Source organism: Eleginops maclovinus, chromosome 20 (assembly GCF_036324505.1).
Source record: "Eleginops maclovinus isolate JMC-PN-2008 ecotype Puerto Natales chromosome 20, JC_Emac_rtc_rv5, whole genome shotgun sequence".
NCBI classification, from domain to species: Eukaryota; Metazoa; Chordata; class Actinopteri; order Perciformes; family Eleginopidae; genus Eleginops; species Eleginops maclovinus.
In genome coordinates, this window is record NC_086368.1 from 18685458 (window position 1) to 18712988 (window position 27531).

General features: G+C 41.3%; 1 protein-coding gene across 3 annotated transcripts in view; it reads right to left on the reverse strand.

Annotated features, from left to right (window-relative positions):
* Positions 1-3668: 3668 nt before the first annotated feature.
* Positions 3669-27531, reverse strand: part of trim62.1 (tripartite motif containing 62, tandem duplicate 1) — a 28538-nt gene continuing 4675 nt past the window's right edge. For 2 of the 3 annotated variants that reach the window (XM_063910466.1, XM_063910467.1), the window contains exons 3-6: positions 14105-14200; positions 10567-10922; positions 9487-9602; positions 3669-6575 (exon numbers count right to left, since the gene is read on the reverse strand). In XM_063910466.1, the coding sequence (XP_063766536.1) occupies positions 6025-6575; positions 9487-9602; positions 10567-10922; positions 14105-14200 (1119 nt within the window). In that variant the 3' untranslated portion in view covers positions 3669-6024. The remainder of the gene's footprint in view (positions 6576-9486; positions 9603-10566; positions 10923-14104; positions 14201-27531) is intronic. The other variant, XM_063910468.1, reaches the window with a different exon arrangement.

Here is a 27531-nt window from a genome sequence, read left to right on the forward strand (position 1 = left end):
AACAATATAATGCTAATTAAACACATTGCTACATCAGTATTCAAAAGGGGAAGAGTTAGAGGAGAAGATGACACAACCCTCTTGTGTTTCATTCAACATCAACCTGGTTCACTTAGTGTGAGCGATCTGGCTCACACTTGAGTTTAGTGGTCTACTGCTAGAGATGGCTGAGCCACTCCAGCAGCTAGCGCTTTATCCACTCCCTGCTGCCAAACTTAGCTTAGCGTTTTTATACAAATATTGAAATAAAATAGAAAAGAAATCATATAAATAAAAACATGTCCTACTTTTGTAGTATAGTAATACAGTTCTGCATTAACTTCGAGTAACAGGTTCACATGACATGGAAGATATTGAAAAAAACTGCAGAATTTTTATAATAATTGTACACAAAAAGAAAAACCACTAAATCAATTAAAAGGGGTGTTTCCTCGAGTCCAGTTAAGTAAGGATTTAATTTGTGTCGGTATCATTTTCATTTATATGTGAAAGTTAGGGTTAGAGGTTTTGAAAACAACATCAGTTTTGTGTCATTCTTACGGTAATTTATTGATGGTCGCTAAGTGAAACCACTGTTAACAGCGAGGGCCCGGATTCTGTTTGTGAAACTGAAAAGCAAGACTTGGGGGGAAGTCTGTCAAATATCCAACCTGAAACTAACTTTCCCAGTAATCTGGTTCACTTTGGACAGAGCCCAGTCTTCATAAGGAACCAAAGCACTATTACAGAGACACATAAGAGGTATCTTCTCATTAAACCTTAGCAAAAGATAGCGTGTAATTGGAGAAACTCAGTGTAGACAGCTGCATTGTACTCAAAATATCTGTTGAAGAGCTGTGTCTTGTTTAATGTAAAGGTGAGCTAGATGTCAACACCAGAGGGCACTCCGGTACAACAGTAAACCTTGAAGCTCCTAAAATGCTTTATGGATGAACTCTGGGACGTAACAGCAGCGAATGAAGGGGATTCAGGAGACAAAAGAAAGCTTTTTAAGGCTGTCTTACCTGTGACGAAGCCTCAGGGCAGAGTGAAAGACCTGCGCCTCTTGTTTCAAAGTGCAGAGACCTGTGCAGACAAATACTGAAACCACAGCACTCACTGCCTCTGGCAGGACTAAACAAGAAGGTCCTTAATGCGTGTGTGATCATGCTATTTAAGGACAGACGAAGACAGTGTAAAAACACAGATTTATTCACAGGCAAATTAGACAAAAATGTATACTTGCAATGGGTTTGTATCTGTGAGGATATACATGTTTTAATCATATTCATGTGATTAGAAATATTGAAAAGATGCATGGTAGTACAAAAGTTGAGATCAACATCTTGCAATGGGTTTGTATCTGTGAGGAGAACACCCACACTTACTGATTTACTGTAAATACCCTGAGACCCTGAAGTTGCAAAGCACAGAGTTCTAAAGGCAATAGATTTATATTAATTTTCTTTAACGTTCAAACAAAAAAAGCCAATACTGTATCATACAGCAGACTGAAAAAGGTAACTTAAAGATGTAGGTAATCCTGTAATGTATCCAAAGTTATTGAGCTATGTAGCCTACAATATAGTTTATGAAAGGAATAAACAAAAGTGCGATAATGCCACTATTCTCAAAATAATGTACATCCGCCAGGGCAATAGAAAGTGTAGGGCTGCAAATAATAAATACCTTTATTCTTAATTAATCCGTTGAATCTGAGAAACATATATTTTCAATAGTATTAAAGACAAAAAAAGCAGGAAATTCTCACATTTGAGAAGCTGTTAGAAAGCAGTTGTTGATTATTGTTGTGCCTCTTAACTTATCAATAAACCCAGTCCTTATTTTGGCACATCCTATTTTTTTTTTTTACAATATTTAACTTGATACATGTTTATAGGGATTTTAATAGGCTGCAGTTCTTGTTCTTTAACAGCAGGTGATAGCCTAAGTGAGCTGTACTTATATATATATTTATTTATTTCATCACTTACAAGATTAAAAACCTTGCACTTACGCCTCAGGAGGGCCACATCAGACTGGAATCAGATACGGGTTTCTCAAAGGAGAGCTCGGTGACTTTTTAATGGACACCTTCCCCTCAGGTGAACATGTCTATTACAGGATGGACACCTTCTCCTCGGATATAAATGTGTAAATCACTGTAGTGAGAGGAGAAATGTACCACGTATCAAAGGTGAGCATACGAAGCCTGTTGTCCTGAGGGTCTGCTCTGCTGTGAATAATCGGCACTCTGCTTCAAACTGCACAGTGTGCTTTGTAACAGCTGTAATCATGATGCAACAAGACTCAACTTCAGAGTACAATAATAAAGCAGCAGGGCCCAACCTTACACAAAAAACACCCCTTTCTGGGTTTTCGACGCAGTGTATGACTCAGATGTTAACTTCTATCTTGATTGCAAACTGTATGATGATGAATTCCCACCAGTTTAACAACCAGTCATTCAAACGCCTCACAGATGGCAATTCGAGCAGGCCCTATTGAAAGCGGCGGCTCACCCGCAGAGAGGGAACACTGAGACCATGCACACATCTTGTTATTCATCATGTCACATGGCCACAGCCTATGCCAAAATAGGGAACAGCAATAAAAACAGTGCACAACCTCCCACCTCCCAGCTGGATGGCTTATCAGGGCAGAGAGTTTGGCACATCTCAACTAAAATGCGTGGCATGAAACTTTTGTGAACTGCAGCAGGTATTAACAAGCTGAGGCAAAGCATTCCTGCATTTCAAAGAGTGTTTGTCTGTCTCCCAGAGATGTTTCATTTTCACAGTTTTAAATTCAACTAGGCTTATATTCTTGCTCTCAGAGTAATGTGATAGATTATGTTGACTCCCTGACTAAAACATGGAGCCAGTGTCAGTATTAAAGCGATTTTACAAGTATGTTATCTATAGCTGACTGTGACACTTTAAAATGAAACATGTCAAGTTTCTATAGACATGTATGATACCTGAATAGGTCCTTCGGTGATCAACTGACCTTATCAATCGGCCATCAATGTGCGTGAATGAATAACTTTGTGATACACTTAGTAAATAACATACTTTTTAATCTTTAGGATGGGGCAAAGTTATGTGGGAAGAGTACAAATTACGTATTTTCAAATAAAAAGTCTCATGTTAAAGTGCAGTCACCAGCCAAGTCGAGTTGCAATTCTTTACATTTTGTCAAGTCTTCAAATTTGTGACTCATGTAAGTCTTGACTTGAAGCCTGACCTCTGTTAGTAGCTGATGCAATAAACTAGGATGGTAGACAACTACTGTAAGTTAAGCCTCAGAGCCAATAGTAACATGAGTATTTCACAATAGAAAAGCAAGTATGTGGGATGAGTCTAAAAGAAGCAACACATTTCATGGAGCAAATACATTTTGTTCATCTTAAATTGGTATTTTGTAAATTGGTCATCCTGTGAACCCTCAGATCGAGCTTGTGTACGACCCCAAGGTTGTAACCACAGAGCAATCTGATACATTGGACCTTCGGTGGAGAATGCAGACTCATTTTTTAGTGCCACAGCTACTTCTGGATCATGTAACCTGAAAGAAAATCAACCCAATAAGTTCTACAGAGTAGTGTACAGATTTTAAAAACATTATTGAACATCTACAGTCTCTGCGTTGATGCTCATCTAAACCAGGACAAAGATAAAGACACTGGCTGATTTTAGCAGTCATTTATTTTACACATTTCCCACAAACCTCAGCTGCGGCTGAAGCACACTAGAGAGCGTTCACACAATGATGGGTTTAAAGAGGCCATCATCAAAGACACAATCATCATTATAATCAGCAAAAGTGTCATAGTTATCATTATCATCATGAATCATTTTTAACATTAAGCATCACCACCACCACCAGTAACCCAACCCCAAAAGGACATGGAACAGACTGAATTCTGCAGCTCAACAAAACAGGGTCAAATGTAAGTGTTTTTCTGAAGCACCAGCTGGTTAGGATCTACGTCTCAGGTAAAATAAATAAGAAACAAGTGAAATAACTCAATACTGGCCTGACTGTTCAAACGTTTTGGACATATCTTCACACATAATTACACGAGTTGTCTTGCCGAGTTAATCCCAGAAGAAAAAACTGCTTCGGGTTTTATATACCGAAGTAGAATTGCTTCTGGAAACATGCTCATGTACTGTAGATCGGTGCAATTCTAAACAAATACCACAAATCATTTTCAGATGTTCACCATTTGACCCTAGTCTGCATCGTACTGCACATACAGGAATCCAATCCTAGAAAAACAAGGGCACTGCCCCAATCTCATTTTAAATGGACAACACAGACCACACACTCAAACACACACACACACACACACACACACACACACACACACACACACACACACACACACACACACACACACACACACACACACACACACACACACACACACACACACACACACACACACACACACACACACACACACACACACACACACACACACACACACACACACACACACACACACTGGCAGAGGGAGGTTGAGGTGATGTTCTTTATTGTTTCTTATTTCATAATGGTAGTGTCGATCTATTAAGGTGTTACCCAATTTACCCAAGTATTTCATAATAATCACTCTTGGCCACCACATGGGTGTGCTCAGAGGGCCAGATGGGATTTATCAAGCACAACCAAAGCTGGATTTAAAATTATAGCTGAACAAACAAACCCGTGCACATGCCCGCCCACCCACAGACACGTCTCTCAGTATGCTGGACTTGGCTGAGCGACCAGAGCCTCTTAAGAGCAGATTCTGCAGGACAGCTAATGATAAATAACACTTGAGGCACATGAGGGGCAGATATAAACAGGGTCTCAGGGGAATTAGAACAGATTTTTTCCAGTCTCACAGGAATAGCATTTTAGTGCATCCTTTATCATTTTCATCGATAATCACCATTTCCAAAAACACTCAACTTCATTTAATTAAAATGATATGATCTTATATAAGATGGATCAGATTGTTTTTGTGTAATTTGTGAGTAATACTTCATCTTTAACCCTTTGGGTTTTCAATTCTGATAGGATGGCCTTTAACAAGTAGAGATCCCAGTCTCACAGGGCTGAGTACTCAGATGGTTAGATTTTAATTGAATGAGCAAACATCATGACTGAAAGTGAAATGTACTTGAAAATAAATCCCCACACATATACCAGTGAATGCTGATGGCTAGCATACTTGTGGTTTTGGAACATGAACTTAAGTGTCAACCAGGATGATGGGAGACTTCCTTTTTTTAACCCGTTATACAAACATGCCTGTCTTTACGCCATGTGTAGCAGCATCCTCCGGACACTCTCCACACAGGTTTTTCCACTGGAAGATGGAAAGGTAGGGGCAGCCGAACAACTACTACTTTGTTTATGTGACGAATAATGGCTGGATGACTTGTACAAGACAAACAAGTTCTTTCCTTGCAATAATAAAGAACAGACCCCTGTGTTAGTGACCTGCAGGGGGAACCAAGATCCCGCTCTCACACAGGGGTAAACATTGCGAAAAGACTTGAGAAGTTTATGGTGGACCGCTGGACAAAGAATAAGGAGCCGAGTGCTGTCGAATCACATTCCACACACAAAGCTAAGCCAACTGTACAGCACAGAGAAGACCAGTGACCAGTCTTCAGTGTCCCTGCCTGGACAGCAAGGGGACATCAGGAGCCCCCTGGCAAGGTGGGTCCTGGGGCTTTAATCACTTTCTTTTTGTACATACACAGACCCCAGAGGAGCCCGGGGTCCGCCTATCTCCTTCTAGTGTTATCTTTTCAATTAAAGATGCGTAAAAGAAGCTCAATTGCAGGCCATTATCGTTTCAAGTGACACTTAAATAACAGCGCAGGACTTAAGAGCAACATCAAGCACAATTCTGAACTGAACTGAAAGAAACAAACATTTCAAACACCCTATTAAACACTTTTAAAAACTGATTTCTTCAATATCTTTTTGAAACCTCCACAAGTCCTGTGAAGGATCTATCAGGACCACAGATGTGTGCAGCTCTTAAAGGCGCACAGTGTTGATGCGCAGCGGCTGCACGTTCTTGCCGTTGGCGTGGCTCTGGCCCGGGCTGAAGTAGGGGAAGACCTTGGCGGGGAATTTCTCCCGGTAGGTGTAGAGCCAGGACATGTCGTCTGCATTGTAGAAGATGAGCAGGCCTTTGTGGTAGTCCAGGTACACCCCCACCTTCTCCAGCTTGCTCTTGACATTGAGGCGGGTCCACGGCTCGGTGCAGGCGCTGTACTGGTTTCCGTCGTGCATGACGATGCAGTAAAAACCGCGGCTTGGCTGGATCTGAATGCTGCCCTTGCGGCTGACTGTCTCGTGGGCCACACCGATCATCCACTGGGTTTTCTCCGACACCATCACTTCCCAGTAATGCACGCCGGACACAAAGCCCTCTGCACCCAAAACAGAAACCTCCACGTCAAAGCGACGCGGGGAGTCCTGCAGGGGCTGCGGGTGGAGATTCCCATAGGCCACTATGGTACAGTCGTCTGAGAGGATCAGTCTTTGGTGGGCTGTGATCGGGTCAAGGGTCAAGGCTGCTGGCACTGAGGATAGAAAAGAGAAGAGACAGTTTTAGCACAAAGAGTCTGCATTCATTTCACATTCAGAGTTAACACACACAGGAGAAAAGAGCAGTCAGAACAGTCATGGTTATAAGTAAGAAAGAAAAAAACAAAGCAAACACATCAATATGTTATGACTCAGCTTGGACAAACAGAGAAGCGAGAACCGCAGTGTTATTCTCAGAGCCTCATTTTTCTTTATCATTGCAAACGCTGTGTGAACAGTTTTATGCTGAGGTAGTGAGTAAATATATCCAGGCTGCTCAGGCACTTTACAGGAGAGGTGAGGTCAAGTTTATGAACTGATATTTGAGATGCTCGCACTGAGGAGATTTTATCACAGGCAGCAGCAGATTAAAAACAAATGTACGTCTGGATGGAAAACACATACTCAAAATGTCGTTTTGTCCAGGAGGTCACTGAAAAGTATGCTTTTCTGCCTTTAAAGGTGATCCATACAGAACATTGTATTGGCGTCCTTTACTTTGCCGACTCATGGAACAGATCCACTTCCATTTTATCAAACGTCAATCCAAACGGACTACATTGGGAAATATTATTAATGAATGGATGATGCTGATTCCTTATCAACCCTCTGAACTATTTTTGTCAATTACAGTGAGTTAACCATCCTGTCCTCCCAGATCTAAATGTTAAATCCCATCACTGCAGTGGAGGTTCATTACATTTCTTTTGTGGCCCTCGAAGCACTGATAACTGGCTTTTTACATTTTGTTATGGCATTTTTTGTAGACACTTTTGACATCAAAGAGAGACAGCAAAGACGGGGAGACTGCAAGAGGGGAAAACAAGCAACAATGGTCCCCAGACAGGATTGGATATCACATTAACATGCTTGACACCTGTTTGCTATAGCACACTCAAAAGGTAATCAGCAAAGCATCTTCCCAAAAACAATGTCCAGGTTACTGTGGCTATCCTCCTTAATGTGGACTGTTTTCATCAGAAAAATGTTTGTATATAAAACAAATGTCTTCGTAGTAGTTGTTTAATGGACCTCCATTGTTTTGTTGTGGAGGCTCCCGTTGTGGGTTGTGTGGTGAAAATGTTAGCACATTTTCTCAAAATCTGTACATATAAAACCGACATTTTTCAATACCAAAACACCGCTTGTGAAAATATACATATATTTTTGGTAATTGGGATGAGCAGACACATTAAGACAAATAACCTGGTGGAGACATTACATAATGTAAAATATCAGACCTGCCAGAGTGACAGAAGCTGATTAAAGCCATGCCCTGTGGTTAAAGATGACTGATTGCTTGTTATTATAGGGTGCACGCAAACTGCTGCTCAGAAAAAAGAGCAACAAGTGCACTGGATACATTTTTAATAATCTGTCTTTACCTTCGTGCATCAACTAGACTATTCAAAGTCAAAAGCTCCCCGGAATCTGATAGGGGAGCTTGATTTGAGCAATATCAGACCACAGGAAGAGGGCAAACAATACAGTGAAGCAGTAATTACAGCGATGGGAGGAGCCGCTCGCTCCACAAGCTCAGGGCCCGTAGGAGGCTGTTTCTCGGTGTAGTTATGTGGTTTTAGGAGAGGATTATCTGCAGCCATGTCTGCTTATTAGAGAACCGTATCAGGTTGAACAATAACGGCTTGTTCTCTTTGCGCTCAGACACTTTTTCAGTTCCTCTATATTTATATCAGCTGGAACAAAAGGAAGTGAAATGTCTGGTGCCCGGCCAGCGGATAGGACAAGGCCTTCTCCATGCAATGACGGATCCAGTGTTTGTTACAGTCAAGTCATTAAAATTTCATAACCTGAGTGCCTCTTTGTGTCATACAGAGGAACCTGCAGGCCGACACACATCAGTGGAGAAACCATTTTTACTGCTGAACATGAGAGGGGTGTCGGGTAGTTATTCCTGCTAACCCATCAGTGCCAGCGAGTGATGAGGGATGATGGGAGGAATGTCTTTATTTTGTGCCTGGCAACTGCTGGTGATGGATCGTAACCAATTGTTCCATTTGGCAGCCAGTCAAGGGAGGCCAAAAAAAACCCGGCCTGGCCTCCCTCAGCTCGCAGCAGGCAGAAATGGGAGAAGTGATTGAGGGAGTAAAAAATTCCTCTGAACATTATTTTCCTTAATTTCCTGTGAGTGAGCGATGGCTGCAGGGCAGAGGGAGTGGAGCTCCTCTCGACGATGTCAAACACAGAAGGGCATCTCCGCCCTTCAGGTCCAACACCATTTCTCATCCAAGGAGGCAAAACAGAGCCAAGAGCATCCCAGCAATCCTGATTCAGGTCAGAACATTTTCTGCACTCTGTGTTTCTGAGACAACAATCAGCTACTCAAGAAAAATTGGATAATCAACTAAAGGAACAGTAACACATTTTGAAAATACGGTTGTTTATATATAGTAGATGTATAGTTAGATGAAAAGACTCTTATATGATTGTTAAATTATTTAATGAGCCAGAAGATGGTTAACTTAGCATAAAGAATGAAAAGAGCTTTTGTAATTCCTCTGCCTAAAGGCAAAACAAAGTGTGATTCTTACTTGTCTTACATGTTTTTGCTAATGTTAGGAACAATCCTTATAAAGAACATTTGTTGCACCAACAGTATTCCCTTCAACTTCTGTTGAACTGAGAACATCCTGATACTGCCTCCCTAACTTCCAGAATGCTCCTTTTTTTATCATTGCCAAGCTCTCCTCTCTGTGTTTATATATGCAACGCAACTCTGTTCTGCATCTTTCCCTCTGATGACAGTATGCTCTCTGTATGACTGACTGACCTTTCTAGCAAGAATTGAAATACCACAAAAGACACTGCATCAAAACAGTGATTAAAACACTAAAAACCCTGGATTAAACAATTTGTTATCTTACTTTATTTGTTTTGATCACATACCTGGTGAAATATCTTGGAAAAGCGACTTCCATATCGTGTACTGTAAGGGCCCCATGTACTTAGATGTCGGGAAATCTTCATACGTCAGATTGGTCTCATGTATCTTCCCTTTAATCCTGGCGGGACAGAGAAAAAAAAAAACAGATCAATAACTGTCCTAATCCAATTTGCTGCTTTCCCCCAAATAATACCGCCTCTTGTTCAACCAATAATGTCAAAGCGTCATTGTGGTTTGTGCCTTTGAAATCAGCCATCATTTAAATTAACCAGCTGACAAACTGCTTCATAAATCTGCAGCAACAGAGATGAATGTATCAGTCTAACACCATTACACTATCATTCCATATGTTGAGGAAAGATATTGAGTGGATCGCTTTCCAGATGAAACGACAGCGCAGTGTATTGAAAAAAGGATATATTGTATAAATCTGTGTCAAAACATTAGGTTATTTGTGGTGCATTATAAGACATAAGAAATTAGAATAAATGAACATTAAAAGTAGTATCACTCATGGGGTGTTTTCAAAATGTTTGTTGGTTGTCTGTTACTACAGTGTTACGTAATAATAATAATAATAAATACATTCGTAATGGCGAAAGTGAAAAAAAAATCAAACAGTTTGAATTGTATATCATAGCTGTTTGTCCACTATATTAACGTACAATTAAAGTCTCATTTCTTACATGATATCATCCCACTTAGATAAGTAATATTAAATACAACAAAAACATGTTAATATTGTTACTTTAAAGGTATTGTGGTCTCATTAACTTGCTCAAATATATTCAACCCTTTAATTAAATCATCATCAAGTTCCTCGCAGATTAAACACTACAGCTGGTTTACATCCGGCCTAATACGCCATCTGTATGATATTCTGACTTTCTCCAAAATGTAGCAGCCTCGTGTTTCGCACCAGCGGAACACAAAATTGGCATGGTGTATGTGTGTGTGTGTGTGTGTGTGTGTGTGTGTGTGTGTGTGTTGTGTGGGGCGTATTATCATTATAACAAATGTAACAGCAAATATTTAACGGTTACTTTAAGTGTTCACACGAGACTTTAAGAGTTGATAAAAACCTTCTTGAAGCGAATGTGTTTACAACCACATTTTTGTTCTTATCGGTCTGCAGTGATGACACTGGGACTGCTCTATCAAACTCAGGGCAGGTGAAGCACCTCTCAGATGTGACGGCTACTCCCTCCAGGAAGTCGTGTCGTCCCGTCTCATTGAGGCGCTCCTGCAGGATCTGGATGCCCTCCTTGACGTCGCGCAGCTGCTGGCTGTAGCGCTGGATTTTGTGCTCGATGTCGGCCAGCTTGCGGGCCGTGTCCATCTCCAGCTCCTCCAGCATGCTCTTCTGACGCTCGCGCAGGAAGCGGTGAAGGCGTTCAAATGCGTCGCCGATGGTTGCGCGTAGACTCTTGGCGGAGGACTGAAAAAAAAGGGGGGTTTACTTACATAAATAGCGAACACCCTTAATACAGGCTGTGAAATATATAGTACTGTAGTAAGCTGGGTTTGTTGAGGTTTTCCATTACAAAAGCCTGACAATTAGACGAGGTTCAGTAATTTAAGGGCTTACAAAGTGCTATAAATAGTGTTAATCTTAAGTTAACATCCATTTATTGATTCAGCCAGTAAATGTATTGATTTGAAGTGGCTCTGTAGTAACAGTTAAGAAGCTTTAACGTGGTTTTACTCATGAGAAACAAACACTGTCACGTAAAGACAGCTGATTACGAGACTGTTGGGACCGGCTGAGGAGCTGAGGATATTAAAGACAGAGTTGAGCAGTTTGGAGTTGAAGTATCTTTTTTGTTGCTGAAGGGAGAAAAACGGGGAGCTGGACATCAGAGAGAATTAATCATGTGTGCGTCAGAGAAACTGAACAAAGGGGTGTGACGTGGAAATGCTATCAAAGTCACACAGAGAGTTGCAGGACCCTTTCAATTAAAAATGGTTTGAATGCAAAAACTGGACTTTATTGTAACGTTTTGTTAGAAGTTTTCTTGCCTGTCAGTGATTTACTGAAAAAGTTGGACTTGTGTTGATTAATAATCAAATCTGCCCTTCAAAGAGCAACTGAATCACAGAGCAATTGAGCAGAATTTTTTGATGAACCTAGTTTGTTTTCTCGGTTGGTAATATTTATCACGCTTCTGATCTTTTCAGGATTTAGGAACTGTGATCTGAGGTTTAATTAGACTTCCATTAAATAAAATAAATCCCCATCAAACAGCAGGTGGCTTCATGCTGTTCTCAGAGACGAGGGACAGGTATTCTCACTCTGCCTGTGGGAATGTTTTCAGAAGACTCTTTCTCTCCAAGCATGCGAGCCATGACATTAAGATGGGCTGTATGCTACCTCCTACTTAGTAAAGAGCAAACTGACAGTGTGGAGGAGGAATAGGAGGAAGAGGACAGCAGCGGCGGCGGGCTATCATTCTTTCAGTGACGTGTCCGCTGCTTTGCCCCAGCAGGCTGCGATGGCACTGAGAGGGTGTCTGCAGCCCTTGGAGACAGGAGGCTGGCTACCTTTCATGGAAGCATGTGATTATCAAGCGAATCCCCGGTGGGCATGTGAATAAGACACAATGCCGATCCTCCAGACAGACCCCCACGCCAGCCAAGGACTCAAATTAGAGTGTGAGGCGGACACATTCAGTTTTAATGAGAGCCGGGCTGCCGCAAGGATTCCTTCTGAGGAACTCACACACATCCCACTCCAATATTTTAAGGAAACTCAAACATCAAAGTCTTTTTATAGATCTTGGACAGCACTGCTGCATGTCTGAAGCAGTGCTTTTTAAAGCTGAATTAAAAAGGCCTTTGTGGCTCTAGAGGGAGCTGTGCAAAATCTGATGAATTGACTCATGTGTCGCTTCCGTCAGTGTCAGTTAGGTCTGATGACTACAGTTTGAAAATGAGAAAAATCTGAAAAATCTGAGTGGAGCGAAAAAGAAAGAGGCTCAAAGGACCTGTGATGCTCCTCATCTCTGCTTCAGGCTAGAGAATAGAGGCTAAATCAGACCCTGCTAATTAAATACACCTGAATGTCAGCAGTGGAATTGCATTGTGGGTTATGTAGGTGCCAGGTTTGGACAAAGAAGAATGTATCAAAATCTATTTTGGTGAACTACTTTTTCACAACAAAAGAAAACGTTGAATAAGAGAAGAAAAACAACAGGATGTTTAAAACAAACAGAGGGGAGATGTTTTATTGAATGACTGTTAGCTACCATAATGCGTCAGAGATCAATGTAGTCTCACTGTGGCTCTATTCCAGGCAGAGCAAATGGATGTAAATCTAATGAGATTAACTCATTTCCGATGAGGAGGGGGGTGGCTGAAAGGCCTACATCTAGCAGTCGGAGTGATTGGATTGATGTGGTGAAATGGACAGCGCCTGGCTCTCCCTGGCAGAGGAAAGACAAGCAGTGCTGTGATGTCGGTCAGCAGGCACAACAACAGGAGGAAAAAAGGAGAGTGCTTTCTAAATGACAGGTAACGCTGACGGCCACGACATCGTCCCTGCCAGAGACCCTCCCTGGTCAATATCTTCAATGTCATGACAGGACTGAGAAAAGATGGGCGGGTGTGTGTAGAAGTGAGGGAGTCGTACATCAAGAGGATACGCTCTGATTAAAACAAGGTGTCGAGATCAAACAGCCGCTCAATAAACCAATTTTACGCGTGGGAATTTAATTCAAGTCAGTCCAAATCAGTCTGGAGGAAGAGATGGATAATCAGTGACTGAAACGCTTAACAGACCGGTCCCCTATTCCTTGCTCGTTGAGGTATTTTTTTGTAAGAACCTGCTTTACTAAGTATTACGGTCTCATTTGGATTTTTTTAACATGCATAAATGGATGTCTGGTTTGAGTAAATATCCATACAGTCTGTCACATCTGACTTTTGATGCCATTTATTGGTGTAGAATTTATTACTTGATCATTCAAAATGAATCATAAAAGTTCTGCACATTTATTTCCTTTAATTAATCCAAATGTTAGAAAAAAACTAAAATTGCTGAAGCCCACGGAAGCTAAAAATCTTTTTTAGATAAATGGTTTTGTCCAAAATCCAAAGAGCTCAAAACCAATTGTCTATGAATGGTGATTGGAGAGTCTTTTTAAAGCCAAAATTAGTTTTGGGATTTCAAACTATTTATCAGACGAAACACGACTAGATAAGTCAGTTTGGGATTCATTTATTAAGAGAGAAACAAATGTAATACTTAATATCAATAAGACAAAAATACAAGTTCACAATTAAACATTTTGAACTTTTCCGAGGGATATATTACCAGAAAATAAACTGTTTAGTAGATCTATCTATTAATTCATTAAGCTACTAATCAATGTTTCAGTGCTAGAGTCAATGTATTTGCTGATTTAGTTTTTTACTCAATAATGTTTTGCTGTTGTTGGGCTAAAGCATGACTTTACCTTAGTCTTTGGGAAACCATTATAGCAATTGTTCTATAATATTTCTATAAACATGATAATGCTAACTATTTTAGTTGCAGCCATATCCAGCTGAATGATTGCTGCTGGAGCAGATATTTATAAATGAGTATTGTTTGTTTTTTAAAAAGGAGAAATGTTTCAGTACCTTGGTCTCGGTGAGTTGTCTTTGCAGGAGCTGCAGGGCTTCAGTGTGTCCCTTCTCACTGTCCTGCAGGGTGGCCAGCTGCTCCTTCATCTCCCTCTGCAGCACAACAGAAAACAGGTCAGTAACCAGTGACTGGAACTCAATGTTACACGACAGCAGAAAGGAAATCATCCACACTTAAATAGCTCAAAACATATTACCTCAAAAATATCTACCTGTCAGTTACATAGGAGAAATGCTCAAATATTAACCGCTTCCTCACTGTTGATACAAGATGTATTATTTGTGTAATAGCTCTCTTTGCTCTGATAAAAGGAAGCAAAGACTTAAGTCTAAGCTACAAAACAAGCAAGGCAGATGGAGCATGAGATATGAAAGAGATCAAATAAAATCTCTGGAGATGTTTGGCTGTGTTAGGGAAAACTGGGTCCCATCACTCGTCAGGCACATGCTGGCAACCTGCAGCACTCAGCCACCTCTGAGCCTCCCCAGGGCTGATCCAGACTCAGCAGGGGGTGCAGGGTGGGAGTGCTGCGGTCATGAATGGTGCAGAGTTTTAGTGCAGGTCCCATGTGCTAACCACACCAGCACACTCAGGTTTAGGTTCTAGGATGGAAGTGGTTCGGAAAATTCCGTTAAGTGGAGACTTGTTTATACAAATGTACAAGAACTAGAATCCGTTTTCCCACATTTTCTTACTAAGTAAATAATGAGGAACGAAATGGCAGAGTTTAAAAGTCAGTGTCTCACACTTGAATTTTTTATGGGACATGTAATGTGAAATGATAACATTAAAGAGCATGAAAGTAATCATCACCAGGTGTGTAGAGAAATAAACTACCTCTATTATTACAATAAACGGTAATGTACAAGCAGAAGGAAACAAGGTTACATTGCATTACAGACCTGACCTTAACAATCAGACCTGGCCCTTGTCAAACTGAATTAATCAGAACCACGGCAGCATCTAGGCAAAGCAAGTTTATTTATATAGCACATTTCAATACAAGGCAATTCAAAGTGCTTGACAAACAGGATAAACATTAAGAGCAATAAGAAATAGTGCAGCCGTATCCTTTTATAAAATGATATTCAAAACAGCTAATAATTTCGAAAACTGTAAAATCCTGAAAGTGTTTTTGGTGGTAAAGAAAAAAGAAAAAAACTCCTGGAAACTAGAGGGTCTGTATTTCTGTACATGAATAAAAGTGGTGGGTTGAGAAACCAAACAGAACAAGAACAACACAGGAAAGATGTTATATTCAAATGTTATCTTGTCAGTTTCCAAGAATTTGAAAACACAATTTTATAATCTAAAATACTAATTATTATACATGACAGCTGCAGAAACACAGAAACTGTGCCTTATAAGAGGACACTATGTGTAAGCATCCTTATCCCTAGGTGGAAAAGGAATAATTGAGATAAAAGGAAATAACTTGGGAAAAGCCTAATTTATATCAAACACCTTGTTAGGCATCCCCTGCGGCAGCTCTCCACTCATGTAACCTGTGTGTCACACAGTGTCACTCCCCTGAACACCAAGTGCGGCAAAATCCAGCAAATGGAGCTGTAAGCTTAGCAGGGATAACAGAAAAAAAACATCCCTCGGCTACGGGGCTGAAATAAATGGCAGAATAGAGCTTTATTGACAGGAAAAATACTGTACATAACGGTTTAATCATCTTTTCTTTATAGGAAAAAAAACAGTCAAACTTGCTGCAAAATTCAGTAGGAGCAAATGTGGTCTGGTTACGACAAAGCATGTTTCCTTTCAAGGACAGAAACAGTGGAAAACAATGGTTGGTGCAGAGGGGGAGCGTGACTCTACATGCTAATGATAGCAGTGCGGCAGGCTCCCCGCCTCATCACTACACGCTTGTCTGCAGCAGGTCAAAGGCCGCTCCCACACACTGATATAGACCAACACTGACGGACTGGCAGAGAAAACATGCTCCTCCACTCTCCTGCTGCACATCATCTGACTGACTGGTTAGGGAGGGCAGCTTAAACTGGGGCTGCTGTCATGCCAATGGATGGATGCATCAACGGGAACCCAAATATACTCTCCAGATTTTGGGGGGGATTTACATCGTCTGGAAGTGTTGTATCATTCTCTGCATTACAGTCTGTAATAAACTCAATATATGAAATATAAATTGTTGCTAACAATCAAAATGTCTTCTTAAGCTGCATTTAGGCAGGTAAAGCTGCATTTCAGTTATTTCTGTAATTCATTCAAGTGTATTAGTCCCTTTTATGGCTAAAGGGTGCTCACAGAACTAACACTTAATCAAAGAAGACCTCAAAAACAGTGGAAGAAATTAACCATAAAATATCAGCAACTACAGATCTTAAAAACACACAAAATAAAAAAAATGTAAATGTACAAAAGAGCAATAAAAACAACCTTGGTTGATTAATCTGCATTCAGTGTAAGGCCCTGAACCTCCTCCATAACGTGCAATTACATAATCCTCTTTAATCTTCCTAGAAGCATAAACCGTCCTTTGAGAATCCTACAGATGGAGATTTTCTGTGATGACATTTATAGCAGAAACTGAGAAAAAGCCACAGCGGGAAAGGAATTAGATCGGAAACTGATTCACTGGTCCTCTCGAGTATGTGACAAAACAAAAACAAACAACCAAACTGACAGGGAACTTTGTGTGTGCTTCAAGAGTACAAGTGTGTGTTTCTGTGTTGTGCGTGGAGGCGTCTCTGTCTCTCTCTTGTCCATCACATCGAACCAACATGAATCTGACATGACATTTCCCCAGGACATCAATGCAGGAAATGGGGGTCATGGCAGGGGGATTATAAATCTAAAATTAATTCCAACCTGCTGTCAGTCCCTTTTCCCTCTCCTGTCAGGTTGGCAGCTCTGGTAGATATTTACGAGTTCATAAATGAATAAAACAATAGACCATCACTGAACAATTCCTCGAGGCTTAAAATCCCTCAAACTTTCCTTATTTCCAGCAGCTCGTTCAAGACTGAAAAAGCGATAATGGCTTCAAACTGCCAGCCCTGATAAAGAGGCAAACAAAACAACAAGCAGTGTCACGGCATTAGAAATAAAAGGCCTAGTGGAATGAGAAGCCGTACCCACAGACTAGTCTAACTTTCAGTTATTTCATGCAGTAATGACAGACAAAATATAAAACACAAAAACAAACTACGCTAGCAACTCATCTGCTTACTGGAGGACATAGAGAATGCAAGCCAGTGTACTATTGGGCTTATAATTAAAGTGGGATCTATTTAATCTGTTTATCATTAGATAAGGAATGCAAACCCCAGCAGAGACCACTCATTGTGCTGCTAGTGATTTTCACAAGGACAGTTTGGCATAACCTTCGTGGAGCTGAGGGTGTAATTCTGTCAGGTAGCAGACAGGCTGGGTAAACAGGACGCCAGCACATAAACAGAACGTGAACACACTGCAGCCGTTACACTGAGGCAGTTAGCTTTATGGGCTTCTTGTGATTTAACATGGACCAGGTCTGAAATATGCCGTCTATGTCCTTCGGACGTTTACACCAAGGAACGGAGTTACGGGGGAACTACATTCAAGGTCATCCGCTCGGACACTTCAAGGGCAGCATCATAACATGTCTGCTTCGCTCCTGTCAAACTCATTTCATCTGGTTTGCTGTAGTATGAAAGCAACAGATCTAAGATTTAATGATAGCAGATGTTATTCTAACATTAAATTAGGCCTACACTTCATTTGGCTGAAGCTTTTATACAAAGTGACTTACAATAACATGGAGAATCAAACTCCGAACAACAAGGAAAGTGTAGATATATTCACTTCAAGCCAGTCCTACAATTGTAAGTGCTGGTGAATTTGTTAAAAGGCCTAAGCTAACTCTTTAAAGTGCTAACTTTAAAAAGAAGTCTTCCTTTAGGGTTCATTCATAGTCATCGTACAGCACTTTATGTATTTAGTGATTCACTTAGCGACACATAGCAACCAAACACTGACAGAGATTTACTAGATTCAGTTAAACGGGGGTACAAATGCAAAACAGCAAGCAGACAAGAGAGCCAACAAAAGTAATCTGCAAGTGAAGAACCAAAAGAAAGTGTAATTCTGCAAAGTGGATTTTCTAATTGGGATAGAGAAGCTAGGAGTGGAAAAGCATAAATATAACCAACAGTGCATTGTGCAGGTCATATCGTCAGCAGGTCGTCCCAATGAAACATGATAAGTAGCGACTAGCTTGCGTGGGCGTGTCTTCGCAGTGCAAGGACCCTTTCACAGCACTCACTGCCAAACCAAGTGCAGCCTGAAGACACTGACACAGAGGATGAGCCAACTGCAGACCTCGACAAGCAAACTGCAGCTACTGATGTCACAAGCACAGAAATACTCCCTGTGAGATGAGCCACGTGTTCAGAGGTGGAAGATCTTGTATTTTTTTTCCCCTCATCGCTGACGCGCAGCTCTTACAAGGTCTGTCATTCAGAGTAATATCACAATGTTGACCAAAGAGCCCTGGGAACATAACTCACTGTGTAAGCACAGCCTTTCAAAATGATGCTATACACACACACTTCATTATTGTCATATAAGTCGACAGAGGCTGATATATTTGAATTGTGTGCTAAGGTAAACTGTGTACCTCGGGATTTAATACCAATTATAAAAAAACTTGACCTGTCTGTCCGGTGATGTCTATCCCTCCCCTCCGTCCCTGGGGGACAACCACAATAGAAACTTGCGAAAGAAACAAAAAGCACAAAAATGCTGTTTCAGGCTGCAAACTCTGATGTTTTTGTTCCAAGACATCCCATTGAGCTCAAGCTGCGCCTTACGTCCCGCAGCCGTGTTTCCTCTAGCATCAGCAGGGCCTGCAGCCTCTCCGGGGGAACGAGTGCGTCCCTGCAGCCTGAGCTCAGCCGGCAGAGGCCAGCTGAGCTGACGGCGCAGGAGGCTACAGGACAGAAACACTCCTCACCAACATCTGTCCCAGTGAGACAAGAACAGGCTGTGCAGCACGAGGTGTGTGAATCTACACAGGACAGGCTGAATTTACAGCTCTGGACTTTATGCAACATATGAAAGATTACAATTTGCAATAACAAGTATTTTCATTGTTAATTATGTTTTCAGCACATTGGTAAATTGCTAATAGATTACAAAATGGATTAATTGAAAGATGGAAAATGTAATGCAACAAGCTGATGGTAAATGTACTGCTTACTGTATGTTACATTTCGAGCAAAAAAGCCAAATAAATGTAAGGATTTGCTGCCCTTCACAGTAGAGTATGACTGTAAATTGTATATATTTGTTTTTTGGACCGTCAGTTGGACAAAACCAGAATATTGTAGGCATCAGCTCTGGGAACTTGTAATGGGCATTTTGAGTATTTTTTGACATGATCCGAGGTAAACCATTATTTCATTTGATATAATGTGAAATTCTTTCACCCCAAGGCGAAGATGTTTGTTTAGTCCGGCTAACAAAAGAGATATAAACCGAATGATATTGCATACAAATGATAGAACTTGTCGTCATACGCTGGAACCATGACATGAGGCAGGCACAACGTTTGACAGAAATATCTACATTAAAGCCATTCTTTGACAGATGAAGGGCGTTTGCTGTGGCTGATCCTGGGTCAGTTCACAAATGACCCTCATGTCTGCTACATCTACTTTACAGGAAACATTTGGTATAGCGGTGGGGATTATTGGAAACGCTGAAGCTGGCGGCCTCCTCCAGTCCTCTGAATATAGGGCACGTCATGTAAATGATGAATGCTCAGAGGCTGCTGCTCCACTTTGTGGAGCAATGGAGGGCACAGAGTATGCAAATGTTTTACCCCAAACATGAATTGCTAAGGATACAAAAATCACAACACTGCACGTCAGTTTTAATATTTGCTTGATGAAACAGATTTCTGATGTTTGAAATTGCTGACAAGGGTCTACTGAGTCCCCACAGTGAGCTGAGCGAGGAATGAGAACAGAGTGTGTGGTATCACTGTGTCGCTGGATGGATGTCTGAGGGTTTTAGGAAACACAAGCAGATGCCAGAGCCATCAACGTTAAGTTGGATAATCTACACATTGCAGGACAAGCTATTTAAGAGGAACAGAGGGTTTGTTGTTGGCACTCGAATAGAAGTGATAAGTGATAAGAGCGAGCCTGCTTTTTACAAAGAGTCAACATGTGGACAGAAGCCACTCAGTGCTTCGCCATCAGCCCCGAGGCTGTTACAGCTAGAGACATATTTAAATGAGGAGTCAGAGCCATACACAGTTTTCGGCTTCAGTTGGAAATTTATTTGACAGCCAGTTAAAGTCCTTATGCGCCCGATGTGGACTTTCATAATATTCTAACCCACTCAACCTATTTCTGAAGAGTTATCAATCAACCCATTACCAAAAATGTACTTCCTTTAGGCCTGTGAGAGAAACTTCCTACATAATTCCCCGACGTCTGTAATTATCTTCAAAGAAAGGGATCGTTAGTGAAACTGATTTAAGTGGCTATATTTGGAAGCTGTGCACTAATCGCACTCAAACTTTTCAAACTGTTTCAGATGTTTACATTTCTGTATACAGTGAGCCAAAAAGAAACCAGAACTTCCTGTTGTTTGAGAAGTCCAGGAACCCAGCCTTGGAACAGCTCGTTACACAGTGTATGTTGTCTCCATACAGCAAGTGTTATTATGAATCCAACCACTTATCCTGGCAAGGAAGCTTGTGGAAGTTATCCACTGACATTGAGCGGCAAATAAGCAAGGTAGCAAGGCTCCTGGTAAATCCTATCGCTCGAATGCTAAGCAAGGTGGGTTTGCTAAGAAATTAAATTCAAAACAACTTTGTGTTATTATTTTTATATTGAGTTTTTTCAGATTAATAGCAGCCTTTAAAAAAAAAAATTGCCCAATACAATTACAGGTCAGGGCATGAAGCGCTGTGGTGAGTTCAGACATGTCTCTTACAATCGGACAGAGAACAGTCAACACCAAAGAAGTTTTCAGATTTAAAATGACCCTTGCATGTGTTTGTTTTTTTTACAAGTGTTGTCATGGTCCAACATCACAAAGGTTAGGTACTTGTGAGATCATGTGTCAGCTGTGATTGGCTGAAGACCTGTCCAGGGTGTACCCCACCTCTCTCCTAATGTCAGCCCCCCATAGACCCTAAAGAATAAGCGGGTATAGCTAGCTGGATGGAACCCAGCTTTGATGACAGTACCCAATCTTCATTGGTTTTTCATATATAATATTTCTATAGTAAAATTAACTTTATTTTAAAAACATTTCTCAAAGCAAAGTTACAAAGTGCCGTATATGGTTGAACCAGGATGAATACAATGTTTAGTATGCTTAGTCATGTATCATTTGCCAGACTGGTTTACTTGGAAGCTCCACCTGGTTACGTAGAAACCAAAACACACCGAAACCAAACTTGCATTCAGGTATGACAACACAGCTGTAATGAAAAGCATTTCCTGCTTAATCATCACCTCTTCCTTTTGCTCAGGAACTTCAATCTGAGGACTCTGTGGGTAAAATGATCCATGGATATGTTTGACTGCCAGCACATTGAAAAACAACCATCTTATGTCATCTTTTAGCTCCTTAGGATTAGCTTCATCTCCAATAGTCACAGTACAATTCAACATGTTATCAATATAAAACTGTGTAGCATGTGTCAGGCGCACAAATCACCCTTTGGAAAAAACACGAGTGTGGTTGCATGAAACCAGCCCCACACGGCAGGGATCACAGACAGATTGTTTGCCTCTACTTCCTGTCAGCGGCATGGGTGCAGCTGGAATCCATTAGGTTGTAGCTGTTATGTATGTGCTATGCAGGCGGGATGGCTATAGCTTGCCAGCACCTCTATCTGACCAAATAAAGTGTGTGTCTGCTTCTCTTTCACACAATCCCCTGATATAAAGTAAATATTTGGGAACGGGATGTATGCCTCGCTTGTCACATCATCCTGTAAAATCACACTGTTTCTCCGACACTGCCCGTGCAGATCCATGAATTTTAAGTATAGCCTTCGGGTCTGCATGCCTTTAAATCTCCTGATGATTTCCAAATAATTACATCTTGAAGCCAGGATCATCCTTTAAAAATACATACATTAGTGCTTGAGCAGAGTGAAAAAAAAGTATCTGTAGCGTTAATAGTATTGAGAACTTTAAACCAAACAGGATGCGATAAGGTTAAATATACTGAAGGTGATTAAGATCAGTCTTCAAGAATATATTATCTCTGGTTTGCTTTTCATTTCTAGGCAAACCAAGGACATATTCACTCAATACATTGTGTGATCTGTCCTTTGCAAACAAAAAACTGAAAATCAAGCATACAGGCTAAATGATCACCAGAGTCCCAAAGAATTAGAGAAATAAAGTAATTAAACATCTCAAAGCAATATCACTTATTTCAGCCAGACAAAAATTATGAGGAGTCAATCCACCAAACAAAACAACGGCCTCTGCCTTTTTTTAAAGCCATTTATTTTGGAGTTTTCTCCGTCATTTTAATTTATGTGTGTGTTGATAAGACGGATGTTCTTACTTTACTTTTTCCTGATTAAAGCTGTAACGTTTTCACATTACTCGAAACTATCTGACAGCTTACACTTTAATACTTGACGTATGCTAACTTGTTTTGCAGCTGCAGTTATTGTAATTCACAGCGGATAAGAGCTTCTGCTAAATGCTGTGGACAGCTGCTGGAGCAGGAAGCCTCTGTTAATGTGCAGAGTGAGAGCGATGATGAGCGGGGGAACCAGGATGAGGACAGACAATACAGCTGGCTGCTCCCCACTGATAGGCCTGACCCTGGATGCACACTAAATGCATCATGGGAAACAAACAAGCTCTAAGAATACCTGGCCAGAGAACATTTAATTCACCATATATTACATAAACAGGCAATTTAGGAGTAATGGTTTAAAACACCTAATGGGGAAATCAATTGTTATGCAGGCCAAACCAGGGCAGCCCTGCAACACCTTATTTTCTTTCATTTGCTGCATTCCTCTTCCATACATAAAGAAAAAAAAAGATTATTTGAACACACATTTTCACCTCTCGACTCTAATTATACAAATGTTTTGCAAAGAACTGATGATTAATTTTACACCATTCCCCTAATCCTGGAGCCAAAACTCATCTGAGACTGAGCACCTGCCTGCCTATTAATCATGTCCTGTCCCCATGCACCTGGACTGTATCAAGAGCCACAGGTATTTAGGTACATAGAAATACAGCTCAACTCTCTCATTTAGAAAAATTAGCTATTTGACAAGTAAACATCCTCAGGCCTATTCCCTCTACCCTTCCCAGTGACTTGTTAGATCAGGGAGCGGGTCAGACTTGGGTCTTGCTGATTGGAAGCTGTAAATGAGGACTCCTATCAGCGGCATTTATAATTAAATCACCTGCAGCAAATCACGAACACAGGGAATTATAGGAGATTACAGCCCTGTCCGGCCCTGCCCAGACCCAGGAGAACAATGGCCTGTAATCTGTCTTAATTCCCCAGCTAATCAAGCAGAGCAGGGCTCAGGGTCTCACGGCTGCAGCAGCCGGGTACAGCAGTTCATATCAACCCAAATATCAACCTGACACTAACAAAACTATAAGGCAGTGAAGCCTTAATAAAAGCTGCACTGCTCAACACGCATGGGTTTTTCAAACATTTATAATGATCTTAAAATTGTCTCTACCCAGAACTCATCTTCCTCAAACTCTCGTTTCACATTCACCACCATAAAGGCTATCCTACCTCTAAGAGAGAAAATGTAAAATTGTTCATTGCTTTTTCATTGAATTAAATCTTTATAGAAGTGACTTGTGTGCAGGACACTCTCCCTGCTGATCCGCCTTACATCGGGGAGGTCCAGGCTCAGCCATTAAGCCTCAGTTTAAGCTGTAAAACAGAAAACAGCACTTCCCTTTTCATCCACTGAGATGATCAGAAAAAGAAAAAAACATCTCCTCCACAGCAGTGATTCTTCCTCTCCTTTTCTGGCCTGCCAGACCAGTTCCAGCACGCACATAAACTCTGTGATCTACAGGTTTGACTGGCAGACAGATACATGACTGACATACAATGCATTCATTAATAATGAATCATTGGGACAGAGTCTCGTGTGAGAGTTTGTGTATGGCAATAGAAAACAAGCCAGTTTACCGTGAAACATTTAAGACATTTATACAATGTTTACCCTTTCCATAGTTCATCATTTGATAGTGTGTTGCATTTGTATTACACCTACTTTATATAAAAGTGTGGCAAAGGAATATAGACACCATGAATAAAGAACGGAGAAGATATGGAGACCAAAAACCTAAAATCTGGAAAGTGGAAAGAATAAAATCACACTAGATTAATGTCTTGGACTAAAAGAGTACAAAAGGTGACAAACCTGAACTTAATTGTATAAAGTAAATGTTCAACTACGGTTTGTGTGTGTGAGTTTACATTTAGAACATTACCATCAATCATTGCTTCATAGTTAATGGAGAACAACATACTTTGAGGTTCCTCCTGCAGCTTCAAGAGCTTCACAAGAGGACCTTGGCTTTTGAGAATCAGCTGTTAGGCTTAAGGAGGCTCTTAAAATTAATGTTATGCTCACCTTAAACTTAAAATAATCCAGAGAGCAGGTCACTGGTTTCTTTAACCTAAAGTAGGTGGCTGTACAAAATCTTTTACTAGCCTGTTTCCTACCAACTATTAAAACTACCTGCTAAAAAAAAGCATGTTATATTGCAACACTCACTCAGAAGTGTATGCAGAAGCCTAGATAATCATTTCCAATGCACAACACATGTATTGACATCACAACAACTGTTTTTACATGTGATAGACGCAGCATCAGGTCTACTTTCTCCAATTAATGCAGCCGTTTATCTGCTGATCTGACAACAGCATGGGCTTAAGTCCCGCCTCAAGCATCAGTGGTATCAGTATAAGTGCAGTAGAAGCTAGTGCCTCTCTCTGGATGAGGATATTATGCCAGCGCTCCTCTAATGGAACATGACTGTTTTGTCTTTCCCCATGGCTTCATTTCCGCTTGAACGCAGCCTCTCTGCCACACCAACCTGACTGACCGCCAAGCTGAACCAACTAATTTGTTTGGAGTGGGTGGGTGGGGGGAAATTAGTAGGGTTAGGGACTGGGAACTAGCTTCCTAAAAAAATAATGACTTACCAAAGAAGATCTGTGGCGTTTTATAAACCATATACCAGTGAAACAAGAAGATTACTGAGAGAGAAGACGGAGAAAGATGGAGCTGCTAGAGAAAAGGAGAGCAATCTGAGGCGAGCCACAGGGGAGATGGCAGCCGTGGGTGCCCTTGAAATTGCCTGACTCATTACTGCAGCAGCACGGCCATGCGTGGTGATGGCAGGCTCAGAGAGAGAGAGAGAGAGAGAGCGAAAGCTCTCGGCTGGGATCTGACAGGGGGAGAGTGAAAGACAGCCCTGTTTTGGAACCACCAGAGGAACACTTCAAAGGCTGGCGTGCTCATTCTCCCTTTTCAAACACCATCGTTTTCTACACAGAGGCAGAAGAGAAAAATGCTAATTCGTTTTCATGAGTAACCCCTCTGTTTTTTGTTTGATAAGGAGGGAATACGTAGGTATGAGAAAGGTTTTAACGGAGGACAGCATACAGGTGCATCTGGACACTCTGAGTGACAGGTCTGTGTGGGCGACTCAACTCCACTGTAATCATTTCTTAAGCTGCGTGGGCTTTAGTCGAACTAGGACCAGTATTATTGCACAGCTGCTATAGCATTTATGGCGTCTATACTCAGTGGAACAAAGTTTAGTGCCCAAATGTACATAGATAACCGGTGGTGGGGAGTCCTATTTCCCTTCCTGTCAGGTCTTATATCGCTGTCAAGTAGAGCGGAAACACAGCAGGATGGGTCAGTCGGTCCCAATGCTACGGCCAACTGCAGCCCACTGACAGCCTCCATCATCACAATTAAGGCACAGTGGCTGCTATGGGATCCACTTCGTCATCGGCAGGAGTTGAATGCCAACTTGAGGCCACAGTGGTGTGATAATAAGCGCACAGCTTCATCCAGCTCCAATCAGGGTTACAGTGATCCAGTCAACCTCTATTTAAGATGGCGCCGGTGCTCCAAGTGTGGCATTACTGAGAGAGGGAACTGTAATCTCATCACCATTAACCGTGTTGCCAAAAACAAAAGGCTGCATTTCCCAGAACATAAACCATGTACTGTACAAGATGAAGGTTGTGGCTCTGTAGATAAAAGACTCTGGCTCTCTGGTTTTAATGCGTTCAAATAAAGATTGACAGGCCAAAATAATGTGACAACAAAATAACTAAAATCATAAGGCTGTTTAAAGTTTAAAGTTTTGGGTAAAAAAGATTGAGGTTTTTATGTTGGGAATTTCAGATTTTGCATTTACTGTACTCTTGTACATGAAATTAAAATGGTGTTAAATGCTGTCCAATATGACGGTGGGAATAAAACCCCTCCTAATCAGAATGCATTAGTTCCCTGTGAAATCTGCGCTCCTGACGCGAAGCCAGAGACGCATATGAATCCTCCTCGGTCCTACCTTAATGTCCTCTATGTTGAGAAATATGGTGCACAAGCAAGCAATTATCTCTAGGGTGAATGTTTGCCAGATGTGTGCACGTCACCCTGCAACGGTGTCGTCCCTGGATGTGTTTGTGCATTACACATTTGACCACAGGAGTGTTTAGTGGAGGAAAAGGATTCAAAGCAGCGGGAGGTAAAGCTTTCAACATAGCAAGAGGAGTCAAGGCCTGAGGTCAGCGGAGTGACATGCCAGGCTAAGAGGCTTACGGCCTGCCACAGTCTAACCAAAGGCTGCCCTTGTCAGTGGACACTGGCCAGCTAAACACAATGTCAACACACAGCTGACGGTGCCATGACATAACAGGAGTGCTATATATCTGAACTCCTAGGGAATCTAGTCTGCTTGAAAAGATCAAATCCAAGGCTTTGAACACTGTAATGTGGTGTTACAGTGAGGAAAAAAAGCTTATGTAGAACATAAGCCATTAATGGATACAGATTGCATGGTTATGTTTTACAGGGAGAACACTTATCACCCAAAAAATCTGATCGTTGGGCCAAAGCAGCTCTGGATCAAGAAAGACTATGTTTAAATCATAGTGGCTGAGTTTAAAGTTTAGTGCTGACATTTGATTTTGTATCTCTGATTGTGACATACACTACCATCACTGGTTAGATGAGTAAAAACAACAAGGTGACAGAGGACATGTCCGTGTCATCCTGCTCCTCTGGGAGGTAGGGTGAGAGGATGACGTAACTCAAGAGTAAACACTGCTGGGAATAATGTAGTAATAGTGAGCGACTATCGCTCAACATGTGTCTTTCTTTTTGGTTTTCCCTTAAATAATCAAT